The sequence below is a fragment of the Pararge aegeria genome, chromosome 6 (assembly GCF_905163445.1).
Source record: "Pararge aegeria chromosome 6, ilParAegt1.1, whole genome shotgun sequence".
Taxonomy (NCBI): Eukaryota; Metazoa; Arthropoda; class Insecta; order Lepidoptera; family Nymphalidae; genus Pararge; species Pararge aegeria.
Genome location: NC_053185.1, coordinates 10,881,434 through 10,903,023, shown reverse-complemented (window position 1 = coordinate 10,903,023; position 21,590 = coordinate 10,881,434). Strand labels below are relative to the sequence as shown.

General features: G+C 35.4%; 3 protein-coding genes across 4 annotated transcripts in view; 1 reads left to right on the top strand and 2 right to left on the bottom strand.

The window, feature by feature from the left end:
- Positions 1-780: 780 nt before the first annotated feature.
- Positions 781-7,772, bottom strand: LOC120624776 (argininosuccinate lyase). 2 transcript variants are annotated; one of them, XM_039891504.1, is made up of 8 exons: positions 7,571-7,772; positions 6,953-7,150; positions 6,035-6,259; positions 4,941-5,041; positions 4,172-4,365; positions 3,184-3,527; positions 2,507-2,694; positions 781-1,200 (listed from the first exon to the last, which is right to left on the bottom strand). In XM_039891504.1, exons 1-8 carry the CDS (start codon positions 7,574-7,576, stop codon positions 1,041-1,043), a joined length of 1,416 nt encoding a protein of 471 aa, XP_039747438.1. In that variant the 5' UTR covers positions 7,577-7,772; the 3' UTR covers positions 781-1,040. The 2 variants fall into 2 exon arrangements, with proteins under 2 accessions (XP_039747438.1, XP_039747439.1); XM_039891505.1 differs by lacking the exon at positions 7,571-7,772 and having other exon boundaries at positions 6,035-6,224; positions 6,953-7,090.
- A 2,612-nt stretch (positions 7,773-10,384) lies between these two features.
- On the top strand, positions 10,385-15,077 carry LOC120624229 (tRNA methyltransferase 10 homolog A). Its single transcript, XM_039890654.1, has 5 exons — positions 10,385-10,445; positions 12,478-13,170; positions 13,277-13,423; positions 14,283-14,388; positions 14,910-15,077. The coding sequence occupies exons 2-5, from the start codon at positions 12,658-12,660 to the stop codon at positions 15,059-15,061; spliced, it is 918 nt and encodes a 305-aa protein (XP_039746588.1). The 5' UTR covers positions 10,385-10,445; positions 12,478-12,657; the 3' UTR covers positions 15,062-15,077.
- Positions 15,078-15,232: 155 nt separating this feature from the next.
- Positions 15,233-21,590, bottom strand: part of LOC120624230 (probable chitinase 10) — a 39,247-nt gene continuing 32,889 nt past the window's right edge. Inside the window, 2 exon segments of the mRNA XM_039890655.1 lie at positions 15,233-16,620; positions 18,020-18,229. Coding sequence (XP_039746589.1) covers positions 15,938-16,620; positions 18,020-18,229 — 893 coding nt within the window. The 3' untranslated portion in view covers positions 15,233-15,937.

The following is a 21,590-nucleotide window of genomic DNA, read 5'->3' as shown; positions in this document are numbered from 1 at the left end:
ATTGATATATACCTTATTATAGCATACAAAAGTACATAAATTCCTCCTATATATAAAATTATACTTCATTCCTGTATTAACCTTAGCAGCATTCATTCCCACGATCAAATTTCAAATTACTGATAAGACTACACTGCATATATTTTATTCGGAAGCTTACATATAGTTATAATAATACACTCGGCTCACTTACGTACTTTTATTACAATTGGATTTATTATTATGAATATTCATATAAAAATACATAACACTCTTTATAGGTATGAGCCTACCTATAACCACTTTAGATATTATACTTACTGTAAGAAACAGATCCAGATAAAATGATTTTAACGTTCCATTAATCACAAATCAGGAATGCTCTTACTTACGAGTATGTCATGTATGTGACTATTCAGGTCAACGAGCAATTTAGGTATTTTCTCTCGGTACAATTTTATAACATAAATATTCTGTCCTAGTCTATTCTGTTCTATTCTTTTCTATTCTATTCTATTATGTTCTATTCTATTCTGTTCTGTTCTATTTTATTACGTTCTGTTCTGTTCTGTTCTGTTCTATTATATTATTTTATATTTGATTCTCTTCTACTCTATTATATTTTGTTATATTCTATTCTTTTTGTTAAAAAATGCCACTAGAGTTCTGTTATAGGTAGTAAGTCAGCATATTTAGGTTTTTTTATTAAAAGTAGATTTTTAGTGTTTGTTTAAACATTTATTTTACTTTACATTTATTTTAAGTATTACTACCGTCAGATTTGACAAAATAAAAGACTACTTACTTTCAGACTGTAATTGCTCCTTCAATTGTTGTAATTACCGTCCCTTTTATTGGAAAACCTAAAATGTTGTGTGTAAATGAACATCATGAAATGAACATTAGAGGTACAATAATGAGTGTAAATTACTAAATGAATGAAGTGACCAACCTCCAGTTTTGGATGCCTAGTACTTAATATTAGTCGTGTACACGGTTTCTGTATTCTTAATTCTGTGAGTAACTATACTATAAACAGTAATAAAATTTAATGAGTACATTCATGCTTCCACATTCTTATGATTTTGCAGCCATTGCTGGAGTTTCTGCATTTGTGCTAGCACAGCTTCTTTCGCTGTGCCACCTTCGCTCGTATATTGTTCAACACTTGCTTCCCAGGAGAAAATCTTTTGCAGCTCCTCATGTGAACCAAATTTGAGACTGAAAAAAAATCTTACTTTACGGCTAAATTGATATTGGCTTAACTTTAAGGCGACCCGCACATACGTCAATATTATTTAAAGTACTAATATTATTATTTAAAGTATTACAACTCTTCAATATCCCCCGCACACAGGCAATGTTATTGACAATATGCAGAATATGGTTAATAATAATTTTATAATTTTTATAGTGTTTTACCTAAACTTGTGCGGGTAGCCTTATAGTTAAAAAATTGTATTTATTTGATGGTTAATAATACTTATTTATTTTATTACTATGGGCCTCATAAGAAGGCTCAGAGTCACTCAGAGCGGGCGATGGAGAGAGCTATGCTCGGAGTATCTCTACGCGATCAAATCAGAAATGTGGAGATTCGTAGAAGAACCAGAGTTACCGACATAGCTCAACGAGTCGCGAAGCTGAAGTGGCAATGGGCCGGGCACATAGTTCGGAGAAAGGATGGACGTTGGGGCCCCAAGGTGCTGGAATGGCAGCCCCGAACTGGTAAGCGCAGCGTTGGTCGGCACCCAACGAGGTGGACAGACGACATTAAGCGCGTCGCAGGTAGCCGTTGGATCCAAGCGGCTCAGAACCGTGGAACTTGGAACTTCCTACAAAAGACCTATGTCCAGCAGTGGAAGTCTATCGGTTGATGTGATGATGATGATGATGATTTTATTACTAGCTGTCCAATACTTACTACTAATAATTTCTTCTTTGATGAAAGTTATATTTTAATACTTATTATCCTATTCCGGTCTAAGAGGAATCCAAAAAATCAAATATCATAAAATTGGTCCAGATAAAAGCAGTATACAAAAGGCGGCCTTATCGATTAATAGCGACCTCTGCCAGACATAGCATTCATACACACATGTATGTAACATATACATGTGAATTGTGATAGAGGACATACTATGGAAAAACATGTTTGGACCAATTTTATTTACCACATATTATTATGTAACCCATGTTTAATGCAAATAAATGAAATATTATTATTATATTGTTATTATTAATTACCTATTTAGTAGGAGAGCCTATGACAGAGTTTCCCATGAAAGTACTACCACCATGCTTACTTCTGCCGTTAAGCAGCATTCTTGCACTGCTGTGTTCCGGTCTGAAGGTTGCCGGTGAGGCTTAACACCAACGGTTTATGGACACCACAAGGCGGCACTTTATAGCATTCCTTACATGCTCAGCGAAGTGTTGCTCTGGTTATAGGCAATGGTTTTCCACGTACCATCTGCTGGGTCCATTTATCACTATGAAATGAGAACACGTCAAACGGCACACCTACCATATTTCGGAATACTCTTGGTGCGGCAAGTTTTGTAGGTCCACACCGAGCGCGGCGGCGCGGCGTAGGGCGGTGCCGACAAGATGATGAGCACGGCGAAACGGCACTCCTCTTTTTACCAGCCAATGCGCCAGGTCTGTCGCCAACATACCAGGTTCCAATAGACTTTCTGCCTTTCTAGCATTTACCTGAAATTTATATTAATTTATGCGAAGTAGTGATAGTTATTGAAGTCCGGGTGAATAAACTGTTCCAACGCGATTCTTCAAAAACCTGAACAAATGCAGACGAAGTCGCGGGCATAAGCTAATACTCCCTAAAAGCGGTTATAGCATAGGTTAGAGGCTTCGGCTCTCTTTCGGGGGTACTGAGCTCGATCCCCGAAAGAATTCTTACTAATATGCTTTTCTTATTTAAGGAATTCAAATATCACTTGCTATAACATCGTGAAGAAGCTTGCATGCATGAGAGTTTTCTGCTCTGGTCTGGTTGGAGGTTTTTGCCGTGGTTGGTTAACACCGACAGAGACGAATATTTATACCGCAGGCTCACCGCTCGTTATGTCAGCGGCAAGGAGGTAAGTGGTAATTCCTGCGGACGTGAGCGACGGTTCATCGGGCATCTCATTTGCAAGTGGAAACAAATACGACATACAGAAAGTTATAACTTATATTTACCTTCATAGTAGCGACGCTTCCAGCCGTTACTTTTAAACAATCCAGCAATCTGTCATACGATCTAAAGAGGATTTCTTTATCAGACTGCAAGTCCTTATTGTAAGTACTCGGTAGGCCTTTTAAAATGCAAGAGAAAGAGAACGAATCTCCGAGAAGGAGGCCAGCTGCACCACGCACTAGCTCCAATCCATCTGGATTTCGTTTCTGAGGCATGAGACTTGAACCAGTAGAGAACCGATCCGAATGCTGGACGATGCCAAACTCCTGTGAGCTGTAGATAATCAAATCTTCAGCCAATCTACTGAGATGTAAGCCACATAAGGAAGACCAATTCAGGAATTCAACTACAACAGAATAATTGATTAATTAATACTTATTAAAAAATACTTATCTAATTGGTTTTCTCATCATCACTCACAGCCTATTAAGTTCCACTTCAGGGCATAGGCCTCGTCTGTTATAGAGAGAGATTGTTTAAGAGCATAAGCCCACCACGATGCTGCAATGCGCGTCGGTGGGCTTTTACGATCTAATATCACAATTAAGTGATAATAACCGGAACCCAATGTTACGTACATTTGTCGTTCCCAAATTCTTCCAACATAGTTTCGATTTATTCGGAAATTATACAACCGCCATTTTTACCGGTACACTCATTCTTCAGTCAACTTTTCCGATGGTCTACCAGCGGTGAGGTCACCATAGCAGCACTTTGTGTCTTCATGGTCTATTCTTTGAGCTGTGCCCCGCCCTTGGCCACTGCGAACGTAAATCTAGTCCTACGGATCTCCACAATACATAGAAAAGCCCACTAAGCAAATTCAAGTACACATTTACCAAACCTCCATACGGTATGTCGACGCAAAAATATTACTTTCAAACCTAATTGGTAATTTCTGAGCATAACGCGTTACAACATACAAACAAACCTTTCAGCTATATCTATAATACCCATTAGTATAAATGAGGTTTTTTAAATTACGGTTACCAATATGATCTCGCGATCCAACAGCATACATCGAGTTCGGTGTAACTTGTTTAAATCCTAGACTTTCAGCTAATTTTTGCCGATCAATAGGCAAAGCGCAACCGGCAATTGCACCACTGCCGAGTGGGCACGACGAAAGTCTCCCAATTTGTTCCTCTAATCTGCATACGTCATCACGAAACATCCAAGCATAACTAAAAAAAAAACATTGCAATTAATACGCACACGGCAGAAAGCTTTAAAAAGTAACCTACGAGAGATTGACATGGATAGTTTTAGTAGTATTAACCAAAATGTAAGTTTTTTTTTATTTTTAAATTATTTAATATCTTAATGTAAAATATACTACTGATCCCGGTTTAAATGGTTTACCGGATTCCAAACCCTGATTTATGCCACATCAAGCAACAGAAGTGTAGGTCTAGACTACAACATAAGCAAATAGCGTGTTATAAAAATTAAGCTTAATTTGCTATACTTCGCGAAAAGCAGGAGAATCTGTATGGTGTAATTTATAATTTCTTCAATCCTTATACTCCACACCAAACAGATCTTCGGCAATGTACCCTCTACGCACGTTTTGCTCGGAAACCGGAGCATCCTCAGGAGATGTTGACTTTGCAATGAATAATTGTTAAGTCAAATAGACCGTACAGATTCTCCGGCATTTCGCGGAGTATAGCAAATGAAGCTTAATTTTCATGATATATTTTCGCAAAGTAACGCGTGATCTATCCAAACACTGTGTTATTTATATCTAGATACCTACCTCATTAAAAAGTGACTCCATCGAATTGGTTGAGCACGTTGCAAGTGTGTATACCCCGGTGCTATGAAATTTATATCTACTTGAGCTCGTTCCAACAGAACCTATGAATAATAATTCTTGGTAAGTCATGTGAAGTAATGATCTGAAGTTTCCAAAATTTACATGGGTATATGTAGTATGTTCGAAGCGGTGATAGCGCATTGGGTAGGAGCTCGACTTCACCTACGGGGGGCCAAGTTGGAATCCCAGCACGCACCTTTAACTTTTCTAAGCACGCTCATTTAAGTATTTATGTAATTAAAATATCACTTTCTTCAACGATGAACGTAAAAATCGTGAGGAAACTTGCATGCTATGATGCCTCATGCCTGAGAGTTCTACTTAATGTTCTCATAGGTGTCTGGAGTCCACGATCCGCACTGTAGTACCGTAGTGAACTACGGCCTTAACAACTTCTCATTGTTGGAGGGGACCCGTGCTCTGTAATTGGTAATGGGTTGATATGATGATTTAGTATGTTTATTTAATATATGAACAGTTTTTCAAATTTGTAAATACGTAATTTATTATTTCCAAAGACATTCCCAGGGGCAGGACATTTTTTTGCAGACATTTTTTTGTATTTTACGGTTAATGAAGAATTGAACTTTAAATTCCCACATTCACAATTTTATTACGCTTTTACAAATCCCGTGGGAGGAACTGTTTGTTCTACTGGGAACCTATGCCAAAAATTAAGTAGATTTGTTACATGCTTCGGTCGAAAAGTAACATTTTTTATATTAGTATGGCAGTATGAATGAGATTTGCCGTGTGGTAGATCTGAATACAGTTGTCACAATCCCTGTTCCCGCGGGTGTCTTACGAGGCGACTAAGGATTTGTAACGAAGAGTGGTCAACAGCTTCCTCCGTGCTACTAGTTCCATCCACTGCAATTCACCCGTCTGCACGGCGTCTCAGTTGTAGGCAAATCCTCCCATCGAGAAGGACCTTTAGTTCTCATGATCATGTTAGGTTTTAGATCATGTTAGGTTTTTGATCATGTTAGGTTTTTGATGATGATGGGTAAATGGAAGTAAAGAAAACATCTCACAGTTATAAGATTTATAACTTCAGTCTGTGCTCTTCGAAGCGAAGTCATCATCCAGAGCTTGGTGTCGGTGGCAGACTGGTCGTTGCGACTACGCGCAGTGTGCAGACGTAGCGCTGACTCCCCTGCGTGCCGGTGCAGTCTTCTCTCAACTACTGAATGAATATCCTCTTCTGGGTCACTTAAACGCCCGCTAATGGACAACTCTTGTTCTATTTCCTGTTCTACCTTCGTGAGATATAATGATATATAACCATATAAATCTTAGGAACAAGACACTAGAACACTAATAAACTAATCTACTTACCACAGTTTCGCGTCGTGGTCTTGATTGTTTAATTGTTTAATTGGGGTTTTTCAACGAACTCTGATTGTATTCTGGTCTCTAATCTTGGGGTTTTTACAGTTAAGGTCACACGTAATGTTACTTATACTTGACTACCTCCCTGGCGCAGTGTTGAGCGCTGTGGTTTGTAAGTGGGAGGTCCTAGGTTCGATCCCCGCAAATTTGGAAATTTATGATTTTTGACGTGAGAACCATAATGTTTTTCAATGTCTGGGTGTTTATCTGTATATTATAAGTATTTATGTCGATTATTCACAAAAATATTCATCTGTCATCTAAGTAGGTACCCATAACACCAACTATGCGTTTTTGGGGCTCGATGGCGATGTGTCGTAGTATTAATTAGTATATTTATTTATTTATTACAAAAAAAACTCTGTTTTGGTTTTTTGGGAGGTCGTTGCGATTAAACGTTCCGATACGATGCAATGTCGCATAGACACCGATTAATAGTATGGGTTTGATGATCATACTAGGTCAGCCCGTACCGCCTTAGAATACATCATCAATTACCATCAGGTGAGATTGCAATCTAGGGCTAGTCTAGTAGTGAATCTTCTTATAAATGGACCTACTTTGATGAGACCATCTTGAATTGATTTATTATCGTCTTCGGACAGATGGCCGCTTCGATGTAACTCCGTTGCCCACGCCTTACTGCCTCTGATATCCTCGCGAAATAGCCTTACGTCCACACCCAGAGAATCATTTAAACGTCGCAACACTGCTGAAGCCTCTTCTTCAAAGCAACCACCCCAGAGCTGGTACCTTTCCTAATACAAGAAGATTATAATTTTATTTTTTGATCTATACAAGATGTGCTGCCGTAGTCAAGAAATGTCCGTGGAAAACACTGACGTGGTAAGGGGAAAAATAACTCACGAATAGGAAGCCTACTCGTATATTTTCATTAATGTAATGAAATAAATATCCATTGCGTTCGGAAATAAAATCGACTAAATATTTTCAATGAGGTTATTCAATGGGCGGATAAATACTTATATTTTTCTTCTTCTTCTTTTGGTTTTTTACGATAAATACGGTTTAAAAGCTAGCATAGTGTTTTCCTAGTGCTATAAATGTTCATGGGCGGCGATAATCGCTTTATATCTAAACCGCCCGCTTGTTTACTCGCTATCTACTTATATTTATACATAAATAACTATATGTCATAATATAGAGACTGCACTTACATCCATAATTACCAAGTTTTTCTTGAGTAGGTTATTAGTATAGTCACCGAGAACTCACTGAAAACACTCAATATTCTATGTAATAATATCACAATTAAATATTAAGTCTACGAGTAACTATTTGTGTTGATAAGTTGTTAGGCAATGAAATTGAGATAATATTCCAGTTGTTTTCTTGCTAGATGGTTATTATCTTTACGGGTTGCTAAGGTCAAAGAAATGTTACAATTTATACTTTAACTGTCTTCTCTTTAAAGGATCTACTGGATAATTTCCAGTATATGGTTTATGCTTTAGTTTACCTTACGAATTTCATCGGGCCTTAAAGTAAGCATTACAATGTATACCAGGCCAAAATAAATAATACAAATTCTCTGTTTATGTATTAAGTCAAAAGTATATCTGGTTAATTAAGTCAAAAACGCACATAGCTTAGATAAGTTAGAGGTACTGGGATACGAACCCACTGGACTATCACCGCTTTTTTTTAATTAATATCTAATATATTTGATTATACTTATGATCATTAACAATTAAGTCAATCCACAGAATTTAGAACATACAGAAAACGTGTACTAATATTGTAGCATCAAAAACCACTCCACTTTAATAATGTTTCTTGAACAGGCGCGGCGGTTAGACACTTTATTCCATTAAGCAGTTGACAGTAATTATTTTACCTCTTATGTTCTAAACTTTTACCAAAAATGGGAAAAATGGGAAAAGTTTGTGAGCTAGCAACATTCCGCGGGTGTTAGAGTGAGAGGATTTTTACTGTTTTTGGACACAATGCAATTATGCATTCAATATTCAATTTCTATTTTTGGTGTATATAAATGATCTACCACACCATGTCAGTGAAACCTGTGACATTGTACTGTTTGCTGATGATACATCTCTAATTTTTAAAACTGATAGAGGTAGAGACAACTCTGACGATGTAAGCCGTGCTATGTCGCATGTGTCGCACTGGTTTACTGTCAATAATTTACTTTTAAATGCAAAAAAAACTAAGTGTGTGGAATTTATTTTACCAAATGTAAAGAAAGTTAATAAAAATATAATAATAAATGGAGAATCACTAAAAATGGAAGATTCCACAGTTTTTCTGGGCATGACCTTGGATTGTAAGCTTCAGTGGGGTACCCATATAGATACACTAGCAGGTAAACTAAGCTCGGCTGCCTACGCCGTCAGGAAAATTAGACAGATTACTGACGTAGAAACAGCAAGACTTGTTTACTTCGCGTACTTTCATAGTGTGATGTCTTACGGGATCTTATTATGGGGCAAAGCTGCTGATATTGAAACTATATTCATATTGCAGAAAAGAGCTGTACGGTCAATATATAAACTTAAATCACGTGAATCCCTCCGTGAAAAATTTAAAGAAATTGGTATACTTACGGTAGCCTCACAATACATTTATAACAATATAGTATTTGTAAGACAACATATTAGTCTTTATAAACAAAAAGTGGATATAAACAGTCGACTTACAAGAAATGGTCATAAATTAGTGACATCTGCATATCGTCTGCGAAAGGTGCAGAAGTCATTTGTGGGATTGAGTATACGCTTTTATAATATGATTCCTAAGGTAATTTTGGACCTACCAATCCATAAGTTTAAAGAATGTGTTAAAACACATTTATTACAGCGAGGTTATTATACAATTGATGAGTTTCTTAATGACAAGGTTGCTTGGAAGCATCCGGCTCCGCTTTCATCTCTCACAAGATAGAAAAATGAATGTTAAAATATAAAATGTAAATTTTTGATGTTGGAAAAGAGCAACTGCTGAGTTTCTTGCCGGCTTCTTCTCGGTAGAATCTGCCTTCCGAACCGGTGGTAGAGTCACTACACACGGACAGACTTGACGTTTCAAAAGTGCTTGTATTAGGCCTACTTGAAATAAATGAATTTTGAATTTTTTTTTTTTTTTAATAATAGCTCAATAGGCGTTCTGTATGTTCTGAATTCTGTGATTCAATCACCTATTACCGCTATACCATCAATAAATATTGACATTGTAGCGGTGATTGGTGATTGAATCAATAGATTTCTCATATTTTAAGTAACCTGAGTAATATTCACCTGTTTTCGCGTCACGATTCGCGCTGAGATCCACGCGCGAATGTTGAGCGTTATTTTTGAAGTGAAACTTCTTTGGAATCGTTGTGATTTCAAACCGGATGCAACGGAAAAAACGTTGTGTTGATTGTTAATGAATTTTTATTTGTGTCAATATTTTCATCTCCTTGATAAATTAATTTTAAAATTATGCCAAAAACTAAAGTTGAAAAAAACGTGAATACTGGCGGAAAGAATGTAAAATAAAATTTAAAAACCTCCATTAATATTTAATCATTAAATTTCATTATTATTTATTACTACTCATAGCCTTATTTATGTTTCTTTTTTTTGAGATAATTGAAAATTATGGCAAAGTGAAAAAAAAAACAAACATGAACCTTACATTTATCCTAATACTCCTGATTCTCTATATAATTATAATCGCTGATTAAAGATACTCAATGAAGAGTATTGAAAATGATAAAATTTGAATTGTTTTCAGTAATTCTAATTATTTTTTTATTTACTTATGTAAATATACAGTTTACATGAAGCGACTTTTCATTTTTTCAAAAAGTTTTTTAATCAGGAACTTTTCATCTGGGAAGTTTCACTTCTACCGTGTGTGACTTGCACACACACACACACACTTTTTTATCCATAGGTAGTTCCATTATCATTGGTCATCACATAGTCATCACGGACAAGTGTCAATTCTGTGGGTTTTCGTCTGTCAATGCCACTTGTCAGTTGTCATAACATGAGCACATGCATAAGTTTCGGTGAAAAATTTATTTAGGTTTTTTTTCGGCGGGAAACTTCGTACATGGCGGACGCGGTTTTCTCAAATTTTTCTTTGATTTTACTGTAAACTCGTCTTGAAAAGGATTTGGTGTTGTTTATATTGAACTGTAACTTGGCCTGTCAATTTGTGCACACGTGTTAGTGAGATTCCGGTGTAATTTCGGTGTTTTATGTGAATTTACACAGCAGCAGAAATAGTTGTTATTGGTGATATTCGTATAAATCTAACCGTATTTGGTGTTGGTTAAATATTTATTATGTGTCTGTAGTTATAGTGTTTCCAGTAAAATGGATCTAGATACACCTCCTGAGCCGCCCGACCCGGGGGCATCAGCCTCGTCTCGCAAACGACAAGGAGAGGATACCAACGTATATGCGGCCAAAAAAACTATAACTGATCCTACTCAGGTAAACCCATCCGTTCAAAGCCTTTACATACATCCTTCCTTCACCGAAGGCGCCAAGTCATACTCTGACGATGATAATGGGCCTTTTATCGTCCAAGTCTCACGGGAAGTGGAGGACCCATCCTCTGGAGCGTCATTACGGGCTATAAATTTCGGTCAATTCTTGCACAAACACAAAATTGGTTCAATTATCCACGACGGCGTCAAAAATATAGGCCGCAACAAAATTACTGTAGAGTTTACTTCTGCCCAAGCTGCCAACAACTTTCTGGTTAGTCCAGTTTTGAAGTTATGCAAATATAGAGCTATGATTCCCACATACAACATAACCAGAATGGGGCTGGTGAAAGGAGTTCCCGTGGACTGGTCGATGGACGAGCTTGTTGATTCGCTAGAGCTCCCGCCTGGCTGTGGTGAGGTTCTGAAATCAAGGCGACTGAACAGAAAATCTGTCACAGAGGGTGTCATCACTTGGGTGCCTACCCAATCTGTTGTCCTAACCTTCAGGGGGCAAATGCTTCCTGCTAAGGTATATTCATACCACACCTCACTGCCAGTTGAAACATATAAACTTCCAACAATACAGTGCCAGAACTGCTGCCGTTTTGGCCACATTAAAACAATCTGCAGATCTAAGCCCAGATGCTACAGATGTGCTCAGCCCCATACAGGTGACTCATGTTTGGTCATCAAGGAATTATCTACATGTTTACACTGCTCTGGTAGTCATTTTGCTACTGATAAAGACTGCCCAGAATTCTCCAGGCAGCAATCTATTAAAATGGTCATGTCTCAGAATAATAAATCTTACATTGAAGCATCATCTCAGTTTCCTCCTGTCCGCAGGTCCTATGCTGAGATAACAAAAGAAATGTTTACTCCTACTAATGTAACTTCCTCCAAAACCTCCTACCGGCAAACAGTTTTCCGCTCTCCTCGTCCCCGAGCTCCTCTAGCAAAGGGCTACGATAAAAAAGCTGTTCAGACTATTGTCGGTGATTACTCCTCATCCCTTCCTAATGGATGCGCTCTCAACAACAATGTTGAGAACCCTCCCTCCCAAGGTAAAATGCTTGAGTTTATCTCCGAATTTCTACTTAGTATTGTCGCTCCATGTAGTGAAATTCCCTTACCGCCCAACGTTGCCAAAAACTTAAGCCAACTTTTTAAACTACTCCAAAATGGGCCCAATAACCCTGCTACAGTGGAACTGTAAAAGTTTACGTCCCAAGTAACATGAGTTAACCTTCATAATCCCACCATTCTTCCTCCCAAAGTCCCCCGTCCTTTGAGTGTTAAATGTTTTTTAATGTTTGTTTTCAGTCCTTATTGTAGATTTTTATGTAAATATATAGTAAGTAATAAAATTAAAGTATAATGTACAAAAAATATCCGTGTAAGATATATATGCATGTGTTGTCTGTGTCCTTAGGTTAAAGAGCTAACTAGCTAATAACAACTATTTCTTGGTACAAATTCAAAATTAACTTTTCATTAGTTTCACCGATCAATCTCCTTCGTGCCTTCTTCATCTACAAGACATTGGCGAAATACCTTGTGCCCAGTTGGCGCAGACAAAAGCCATAAACAAGAATTGAATTGAATTGAAAATTTATTTAGTAATAAGTAAATTTTATAAGTAGTGTACTTTAAGGTAACTTACCTAAATTATAGCAATAAAATATTATAATTTGGCGCTATAATAATTGCATTATGTCTAATATATAAAAATGATTTATGTGTACATCTAAAGTTCTTGCTATTGATACTTATTAAAATGGACTATTTACTTTAATAAAAATGGAGGAACTGAATAAAGAATCAAAAGAAGAGGTTAATAATGATAGAAACTATGTAAATTTTCATTACACACTATACGACATAAAAATTGACCCGGGTTTGAAAGATGACGACGGTAATGAGTTACCGCGACCCTTCACGAAGAGTCAGATGCGAAAATGGTTGAAGAAAGTACGTTGGGCAAATAGTAAAGCCGAGAAACGAGCAAAAGAAAAAGAACGCGCAAAAGAGAGGAAGAGAGAAGCTCGTATCGCGAACATAGACCTAGGCCCTAACAGAAAGGCGCTAAAGAAAATGAAATTGGAAAAGGCGAAAAGAAATACTGGGATCATTATTGACCTTAGTTTTGAGAATTTGATGATAGAAAAAGACAGGTATAAAGTGATAAAGCAAATATTAAGGTGTTATTCTGTTAATAGGCGTTCAGATTCACCACTGCAGTTTTATGTTACTAGTTTTGGGGAAAAATCTAAAATTGATATGTCTAGACATAATGGTTATGAGAATTGGGATGTAAGTTAATTGCTGGCACATTTTAACACTCCCTTCAATGCTCTCATTTAAATACCATACCGGATACCATGTTCCTTTGTGATTTATTAATTCTCCTTTTTTCCAGATAGTCTTTCAAGAAACTTCATACCTAGACTTCTTTCCTAAAGAGAAACTGTTTTATTTGTCAAGTGAATCTGAAAATGTTATAGAATCTTTTGAAGAAGATACTTACTACATAATTGGAGGATTAGTGGATCATAACCAATATAAGGTGACTATATTTGCCTAAGTCATTTGTCATTGTTGCATGCCAGCCCAATTATGTTTCACAGCTGGGCATTCTCTTTTATAAGAGAGGGATAAAGAAAGAGCCTTGAAAATAAACATGGAATAACATCTGAATTCTGAAATTCAGTTTTCTGTCACATTCTGGCATGTAAATGGTGCTCTTCATTTAAGTGTGAATAACTTTTATGATATTATTCCTCATTTATTTGTCAGGAACTAAGAGATAAGACCATCCATGCTACTCCCGTACTGCAGGTTTTATTTATTAAAATCAAAAATCTGGGTCTGATGGCTTACATGCTAACAAGTGCAGAAATGGAAAAGGGTCAATTATTCAAACTCAAACACAATATATGCATACTGAATGCTAGCTAGCTCTACTTTTTTAAGCCAGGCTACTAATGTAAAGGGCAGGGCAGGGCAAGTTGTTGGTGTGGCTATGTTTTGTCATTCTAAGTTTATGGTGGCCAATGATCCATTTGTGGACTATTGTTTTCAATTTTGAGGTTATTATATACTATCTCATATTTTTATAATAAATTAATAAATAAATATACTACAACAAAACACACATCGCCATCTAGCGCCAAAGTAAGCAAAGCTTGTGTTATGGGTGATAAGACTGCTGAATATTTTTATTTATAATATACAAAAATACTTATAATATACAGTTAAACACACTGAAAAACAATCATATTTATCACACAAACATTTTTCAGCTATGGGAATTGAGTCCACTGCATTGGACTCAGGATTGCTGCCCACTGCACCATTAGGCCATTAAATATTTACTAGTTATGTATGTATAGATTAGGAATGATCATTTTTTGAAATCATTTCAGGGTCTCTGCCATAAGAAAGCAGTGGATCAAGGCATCAGACATGGTCAGCTGCCGTTAGACAAATATGTTAATATGAAAACTAGAAAAGTTTTGACTATTGATCACGGTAAGTCAAAATAAAATTGGGATTCAGGTAATAAATTGGCACACATAAAAAAATATTTTATTACTTTATTTATTCATATAAATTTAACAAGATTATTTTAAAGGCAACAATACATTTTATATATGAAGGGTAATATATTTGAACAGTCATGTATTATTGGATAAAAAGCAGGTGTGACTTGTTATAGAATATGCGGTAGTCATTTAACACTCTGGAACTGCAATACTCAATGGTATCTATTCAATGTTGGGTGTTCTGCATTGTTCCGTGAATTGTTGAGGTACTCTAAGAATATAGAATGACCTTTACTTTTATAATTTTTAATGTCACCTCTCATTTATTTGTTTTATAGCCCTCCATATGTAGTTCCATCTAGTTAGTGTAAGTGGCCTTGCCATACTAACAAGATGTAAAAATAAATAAATTAATGATCTAGATAATTTCACATGTGTTAACTGTAGTCTGTGACCTTTAATAAATTATAAGAAATGTTGAACTGAATTTTTTTTTTCCTATTTCAGTGTTTGAGATTGTTCTTAGAGTTTGCGAGGGAGTTTCTTGGCAAGATGCTCTCATCAAAGTTCTACCATTGCGAAAAGGAGCACATGTCTGTCAATCTGCAAGTAATCATTCTTCCAATATTGATAGTTCTAGTGATAGTGATAACCTTTAATATAATACATATTACACAGATCGATAATATTTGTTCAAACTATGTACATAATATATTATATTTATTTATGAACATAAGTATAATTTGTATTTATACATATTAATTTGTATAAATACAAATTATAAATATTAATATTTAAGTACTACAATAAATTAATTTCAACTAGGTATATTGAATTTTATTTTCACTGCAGTAAATAAATTGAAAGTAAAGTACCTACAAGTAGTAGTATTGTGATTAAGGTTATACTTGCCAAATAATTACTTATATGTCTGGCACAAGAATATTGCAAAATCAATGTAAATACAAATAATTAATTTACATTGATTTTGCTATACATTCTTTTAGAAATGCTTACAGCAATAAATGATACACACAAGCATAACGAGTTCTGAGAAAGTATTTTAGGGCAGACATACCTATTAAAGTTGTCAGAAGTGAAAAGCGTTGGTCGTTTTGACTCTGTGTGACTTTGGTTGGATCTCAACATTTGCTATGAGCTCTTGTTACTGTAAGCTTCTGCGTTTTGAATTTGAGTAATAGTTTTAGTGTGTGTGTAAATAAATGTAAATAGTTCAGTGTTTTGTCACTTTCTGACATTTAAAAGGTACAACTTCGTATATGTAGGGATCGTTTATCCCGTAGTTATACCCATGTTATCTAATACTCTTACACTATAAAAACATTTGTAACGTCAAATTATACCCGTACCTACGTTATCGTAAATGTGTAATAAATAAGTTTAATACTGAAAATGGAAGCAATCGTAAAATTTACAACATCGTATGCCAATTATTCATATTTGCGCTACACACATGGTATTTAATAAGGCATGATTATTAAAAAATTTATACACCTATATGTCTCAAATTTACATTACTTTAAAAAATTATGTTTCTGTAAAAAATTTAATATTATAGGTTCTATTAATTCGGGATTATTTAAATGCAAATGATGAGTGGAGGGTACAAAATGACACTCGAAATTGCTATTATTCTGTGCAATTATTTCGCGCATCTCGACAGAATGTTCATCAGACGCGTAAGGAGAATCTATTCCTTTGAAATAAAGCGTTGGGCATTTTATACGTTTTACCATCGTTTCAACAAGCTTCTTGTCCTCTGCACTGAACAGTATGTGCTTTAGTCGCGGATCTCTCGAGAAATAGTATTTGTTTGGTTCCTTTGTAGATTCTTTAGCGCCACGTTTCAGTAAATATGGTACGCTTTTCATAGCTACAGATTTTGTTGTACCCAAATGCCATATCTTAATGATCTCTTCGGTTGTGTAAGATGGTGGTTCACCTTTAAGATCCTGTAAGGCTTGTAGTTTCCTTAAAATCTTTGAATAATGCGCAACAACTTGATTTAAATCGTAATCGTCGTAAATTAGGCTGTCGACTGCGATGTAAAAGTCGATATCATCTGGAAACACACTTGCAAAGCGCATACCAGCAATTGACCCCATCGAGTGACATAACAGTGACACCTTATCCCATTTGAAGTAATCTTTCAAATAAAGGATTAATCGTGGTAGATCCCACGGGTAATACTGCATCCCTGTAAAAAAAAACAGTTTACAACTGTAAAAAATATCGCATTGTGGGCCACTAGCCTAAAAGTAGTGTATTTCTATATATCACGGGTACCACACGGCCAGTGGATATAATCTATACTTATTATAAAACTGTAACTGGAAGATTTCTGTACATTGAATATATTTTGAAAATTTTGACCGGGGGATGCTTTTTAATCGATACTGAGACCAAAACAGATTTTATCTAATTTTTGTCTGTCTGTCTGTCTGTTTGTCCGAGCATCACGTGAAAAGTACTGAACGGATTAAAATAAAATTTGGTGTAGTGGTAGCTGATATTCCGGGTCAACATATAGGATCCTTTTTATCCCGATAAACAATAAGTTTCCTCCGGGAAACAGGATTAAATTTTTTATCAATTTTACTTCATAGCTCCGTTAAATTTGAACCGATTTTAATAATTTCTTTTTTATTTGCAAGTGTCAAGCATGTGTATGTTGTATCAAGCATGTGTTGTCTTATTTTAATGAAGATATGATAAATATTCTCGGAGATAAAGGACATAACTCTACACAAATAACAGCAAGTCGCAAGGAATATGGGACAACGATCGAATGCATGCGTAGGTACCATCCTACTAATTTTTAATTAAAAGTTTGTGAGGATGGATGTATGTATGTATGTATCAACCAAAATGATGACAACTACTAACTCAGTATACCACGTAAAATAATAATTTTTCTTTTCGATTGACTCATACCGCATACGCGGACGAAGTCGCGAGGGTCTGCTAGTCTGGGAATAAATTTACTTTCAAAGCATCAGAGTAAAGGAAAAGTTAACACTATATGTATGTTATTTGGATATTATTTCCGTGCGCCTAGGAGAGTGGATAGAACCGAAGGAAGGTTATCATTTTGTCTTTTCCCCCTGGAGAAAATGTCTCTTGCCTAGCCGTAGAGGTAAGTTAGGGTTGTAACTGGTGGTACACTGGTGTGAAGTTTTATCTCGCAAGTTTTTTTTTTTAATTTATTTTACAGCCATGATTCAAGTCCTTTAAGGTCTTTCAAAAAAAATACTAGCTTAGCTTAAAATCGAAAGTTTATATCATAACTGGACCAAAGATATACCTAGTAGGACTAGCATAAAAAGAATAGCTAATATTATAATATACTCTATAATAATTTTAATTTCAAATAGCTTATATCTCGGTTTTTATATATTAAGGGTTACCTTGACTAATTAAATTAACTTGAAATCGCATTTACACGTTAATGTGTGTGCGTATGAACGTGTGTATTATTTTTTTAATATTATTTATGACTGAAATACTGTCTTAGTTTCCGTTCATTCGGTTCTTTTCAATCGTCTTAAGATTTTTCATCAAAATAGGATGCGCAATTCACGAAAAAGAAAGCATACCATCTGGTATCCAAGAAGAAAAGCCATGGCCAGGAAAGTCGAGGGCTAATATTGGGCGTTTATCGCATAGCATCGGCGCATAGGGGTCCCAGGTACCCGCGTTGTCCTGCCAGCCGTGCAGAGCCAGTATCGGTCGTTCGTGCTCGTTGCCCCATAGCTTTGCCGCCATATGCCCCCATTTCACAGGTATCCTTATTTCCTTTACAGATGGCTGAAAGAATAGGTATAGTAAGAATTAAAGAAATAGAACATGCGGGCGAAGTTATGTTTATCACTGGTTCGTGATCAATGTCCCATTCAAATCATATTTTAGGAAAAAGGATCCATCGGCAAAACCAACAAATAAAAAAATTGAATACTAGCTGTCGACCGCGACCTTCGTCCGCGTTTGTTATAAAGCCCTTGTGAACCGTTTATTTTCCTGGGATAAAAAACTCTATGCCTAAAATCAACTTAATTGCTAAATCAACTTGCTTTGTAAGGACGTGAAGGAAGGACAAACTAACAAAGAAACAAACACTTGCATTTATAATATTATTAAGGATGAGGATATTTTCGAGCACCTTTTGTTATTTCTAATTATACTCGTAAATGTTAAGTCCTAGTAATTAAATAAAAATGACCATCAAAATCCGAGACCTTTCATTGATTCACCAAGTCTTGTATTATTTTATTAAAGAGGTATATACAGTATATATATATGTCAGTCATTTATTTACAGGGTTTTTGTTCAGGTTAGGTAAAATAGGTCAATGGCAAAAATCCTCCTCCTATGCTAGTAATATAAGGATAGGCAGTGTTTTTGTGGATGTATGAAGTCCACTGTTCATTTGTATCAAAAATATCTAAGTTGATTACATAGATAACAATTTTAGGACAATACTTTACTAATTGTAGATATCAGTTATATGTATAATATTTTAATTCCATTTTATTATTTTAATAAAACATAACCTACAAGTGGACAAATGTAAAGCCAAAATCATGCGATTACATAATACGTATGTAGATCTAGATACATATTTAAAACTACATGAAAGTTTTTTTTTTAATTAATTTAGGAAAACTCCTAGTAGAAAAAACTGTCATTTTAATCAAAGTATAACAAATTGCGATAAAACTTACCTCAGTGTGTAGTTTTTTTTTCTGTATATATTGCAATATAGGTCTTATGTAGGCATTGTTATGGTTGAATTTTAAAAGCATAGGAGACAGTAATCTCTCTGCCATAATGTTACGTCACTTAGGGATACCACTGTACGTTAAATATAACCGAGGTCGGTTGTACGCAAGTACATGCTACGATCAATGTTAATGTCACAACTGACTCACTGGGCACAGACTACTGACTAGAATCCAAGGATTTAATCGTGCTATGTTGCTGGTAAACAACATAAAAATACGTACCTAACATATTTGACTAAATAATTAATTTAATACACAAAGTTTTTATTTTATTTATACACCATTCCGCGTATAGTTACACATTATTTAACCTAAATAACCGGGCACATCGAAGCACGCTATGCGAGTAGTTCTCACAAGGCCGTACGCCGCTTATGTTTAACTCGTATCAGAGTGAAACGCAGAATAGACTTTGTACTTTTTAAAATCTTCACTGGCAAATAGTTGCAAATCATCTTTGATCGTCACACTAAACCTACGTACCTCTTCCAAAACAATAAAATCGTAGAATTACGAGAAGTTGTGGTAGTAAGTACTTATTAAAAATACAACTTCATGAGTTCAAATCCGTTTTAGTTGATAACAATATAAGACCAATCAATACTAATATTATAAAGAGGCAATATTTGTTAGTCTGTTTGAAATCGAATCGAATTATACTTTCAACATTAGATAGGTTATAATAAGATTTCCACCTGAAATAATAATAATATATGTAAAGCAAGCCAGAAGAAAACGCACTAACATGCTGATTAAATGGTTCGTCATGTACCTACTAGAAAAAAATTAGTCTTTAGTCGATGTCGAAAACGTCCAGGTAGACATATAAGTACCCATGTATTACAAATAAGCAAAAATAACACATTTTATGTCGAAAATTTGTTGATAATGATCTCAAAAATAATTTAAAACTAGTCTACAGTGTTTAAGGTCCTTCTACTGGGCATATGCCTGCTCTGATAGTAGACAGAGAGTTAGAGCACTTTGTTTCTAGTGTTCTATGCATAGAATTAAAAGATATAAAGTCCCCATTGCGCCCGTATTGCATTGTGTCCGAAAACAGTGAAAACATCCGCGCTAGCTAAAAATCGCACGCGTAATGTTGCTAGCTCACAAACTTTTTTCCCATTTCATTGTTAACGTTTAGAATATTAGAGGTAATTTATATACTACGACAATTTATATACAACGGCAACGCACACATCGCCATCTAGCCCCAAAGTAAGCGTAGCTTGTGTTAGAGGTAAAATAATTACTGCCAACTGTTAAATCGTATGAAGTGACATACCATCGGTTCGAGGAACACTTTTTAAGTGGAGTGGTTTTTGATGCTTCTATATGAGTCGTGTTCACGGTTTCTGTATTTTCTATGTTCACGTCACGTCAAATACATAGTGGTTCTATCTATGTATTTGACGTCAGGGAATAAAACTACGCAATTTAAAATGACTTTACTTATTTCATTTTAGGTGATCATCACTGAAGATGATGCTACTGACGACCGACTGACAAGACAAAAATGAGAATTTAGTACGAGAGATGGGCCTCGTGCGTCTTGATGAAAACAACGGTAAATTATAGGTTCGTTGACATTCTGTGTCTTAGACACCATACCATTAATTAGGTAGGTAAGTTAAAGATTAAATAAAATAAAAAATGTCTGAATCTTGTAAAAAATGTTTAATACTTTTGTAAATTGTACAGCTTTGTCAACTTACATAATTATCATTACAATGAAATTTTCCATGTCACAATGTTAGTGCATAGACATTGTTTTTTTTTGAGAATTCTAGGAGGTATATTACACATTATTATGATTTTTTTTTATTAATAACATAAAAAAAAAATATCATACTTATCACAAAGTGCCTATCGACCTAAAATCGAGCAAAGTATTTTAACAATAATTATATAACTGTAAATTCCAAGGAAAAGAGGCGGCTAGGCAACTACCTAAAAATATACAATTAAAAACCAGCAGGTACCTAACCCTTACATTAAACCTTAAAAATATCAGTAATGTATTAAAACAATATTTGAGGACCTACCTTTCTTAATCTTAATAAGGAATGCTGTCCACATCGGTTCAAGGTTACTCGCAACCAATAACCATGGATACCTACTCGGTACGCACAAAAACCTCATGTATAGAAACCAGCCTACGTGAGCAAACACAGTGACAAATTATACACTTTTTAAAATCCCGGCTGTTAATAAAAACAGATCCCCAAATTGAGTATCAAAGTACTTGTCTATTACCTAGGTACTAACGCTTAAACAACTATAATCATTTCTACCTTCCTATCTACTCATATTTATAATGTGAGCAAAGCTCGAGGTAGCAAGTAGGTAGTAATATCATAGTAATATAATATAATAAGTAGTA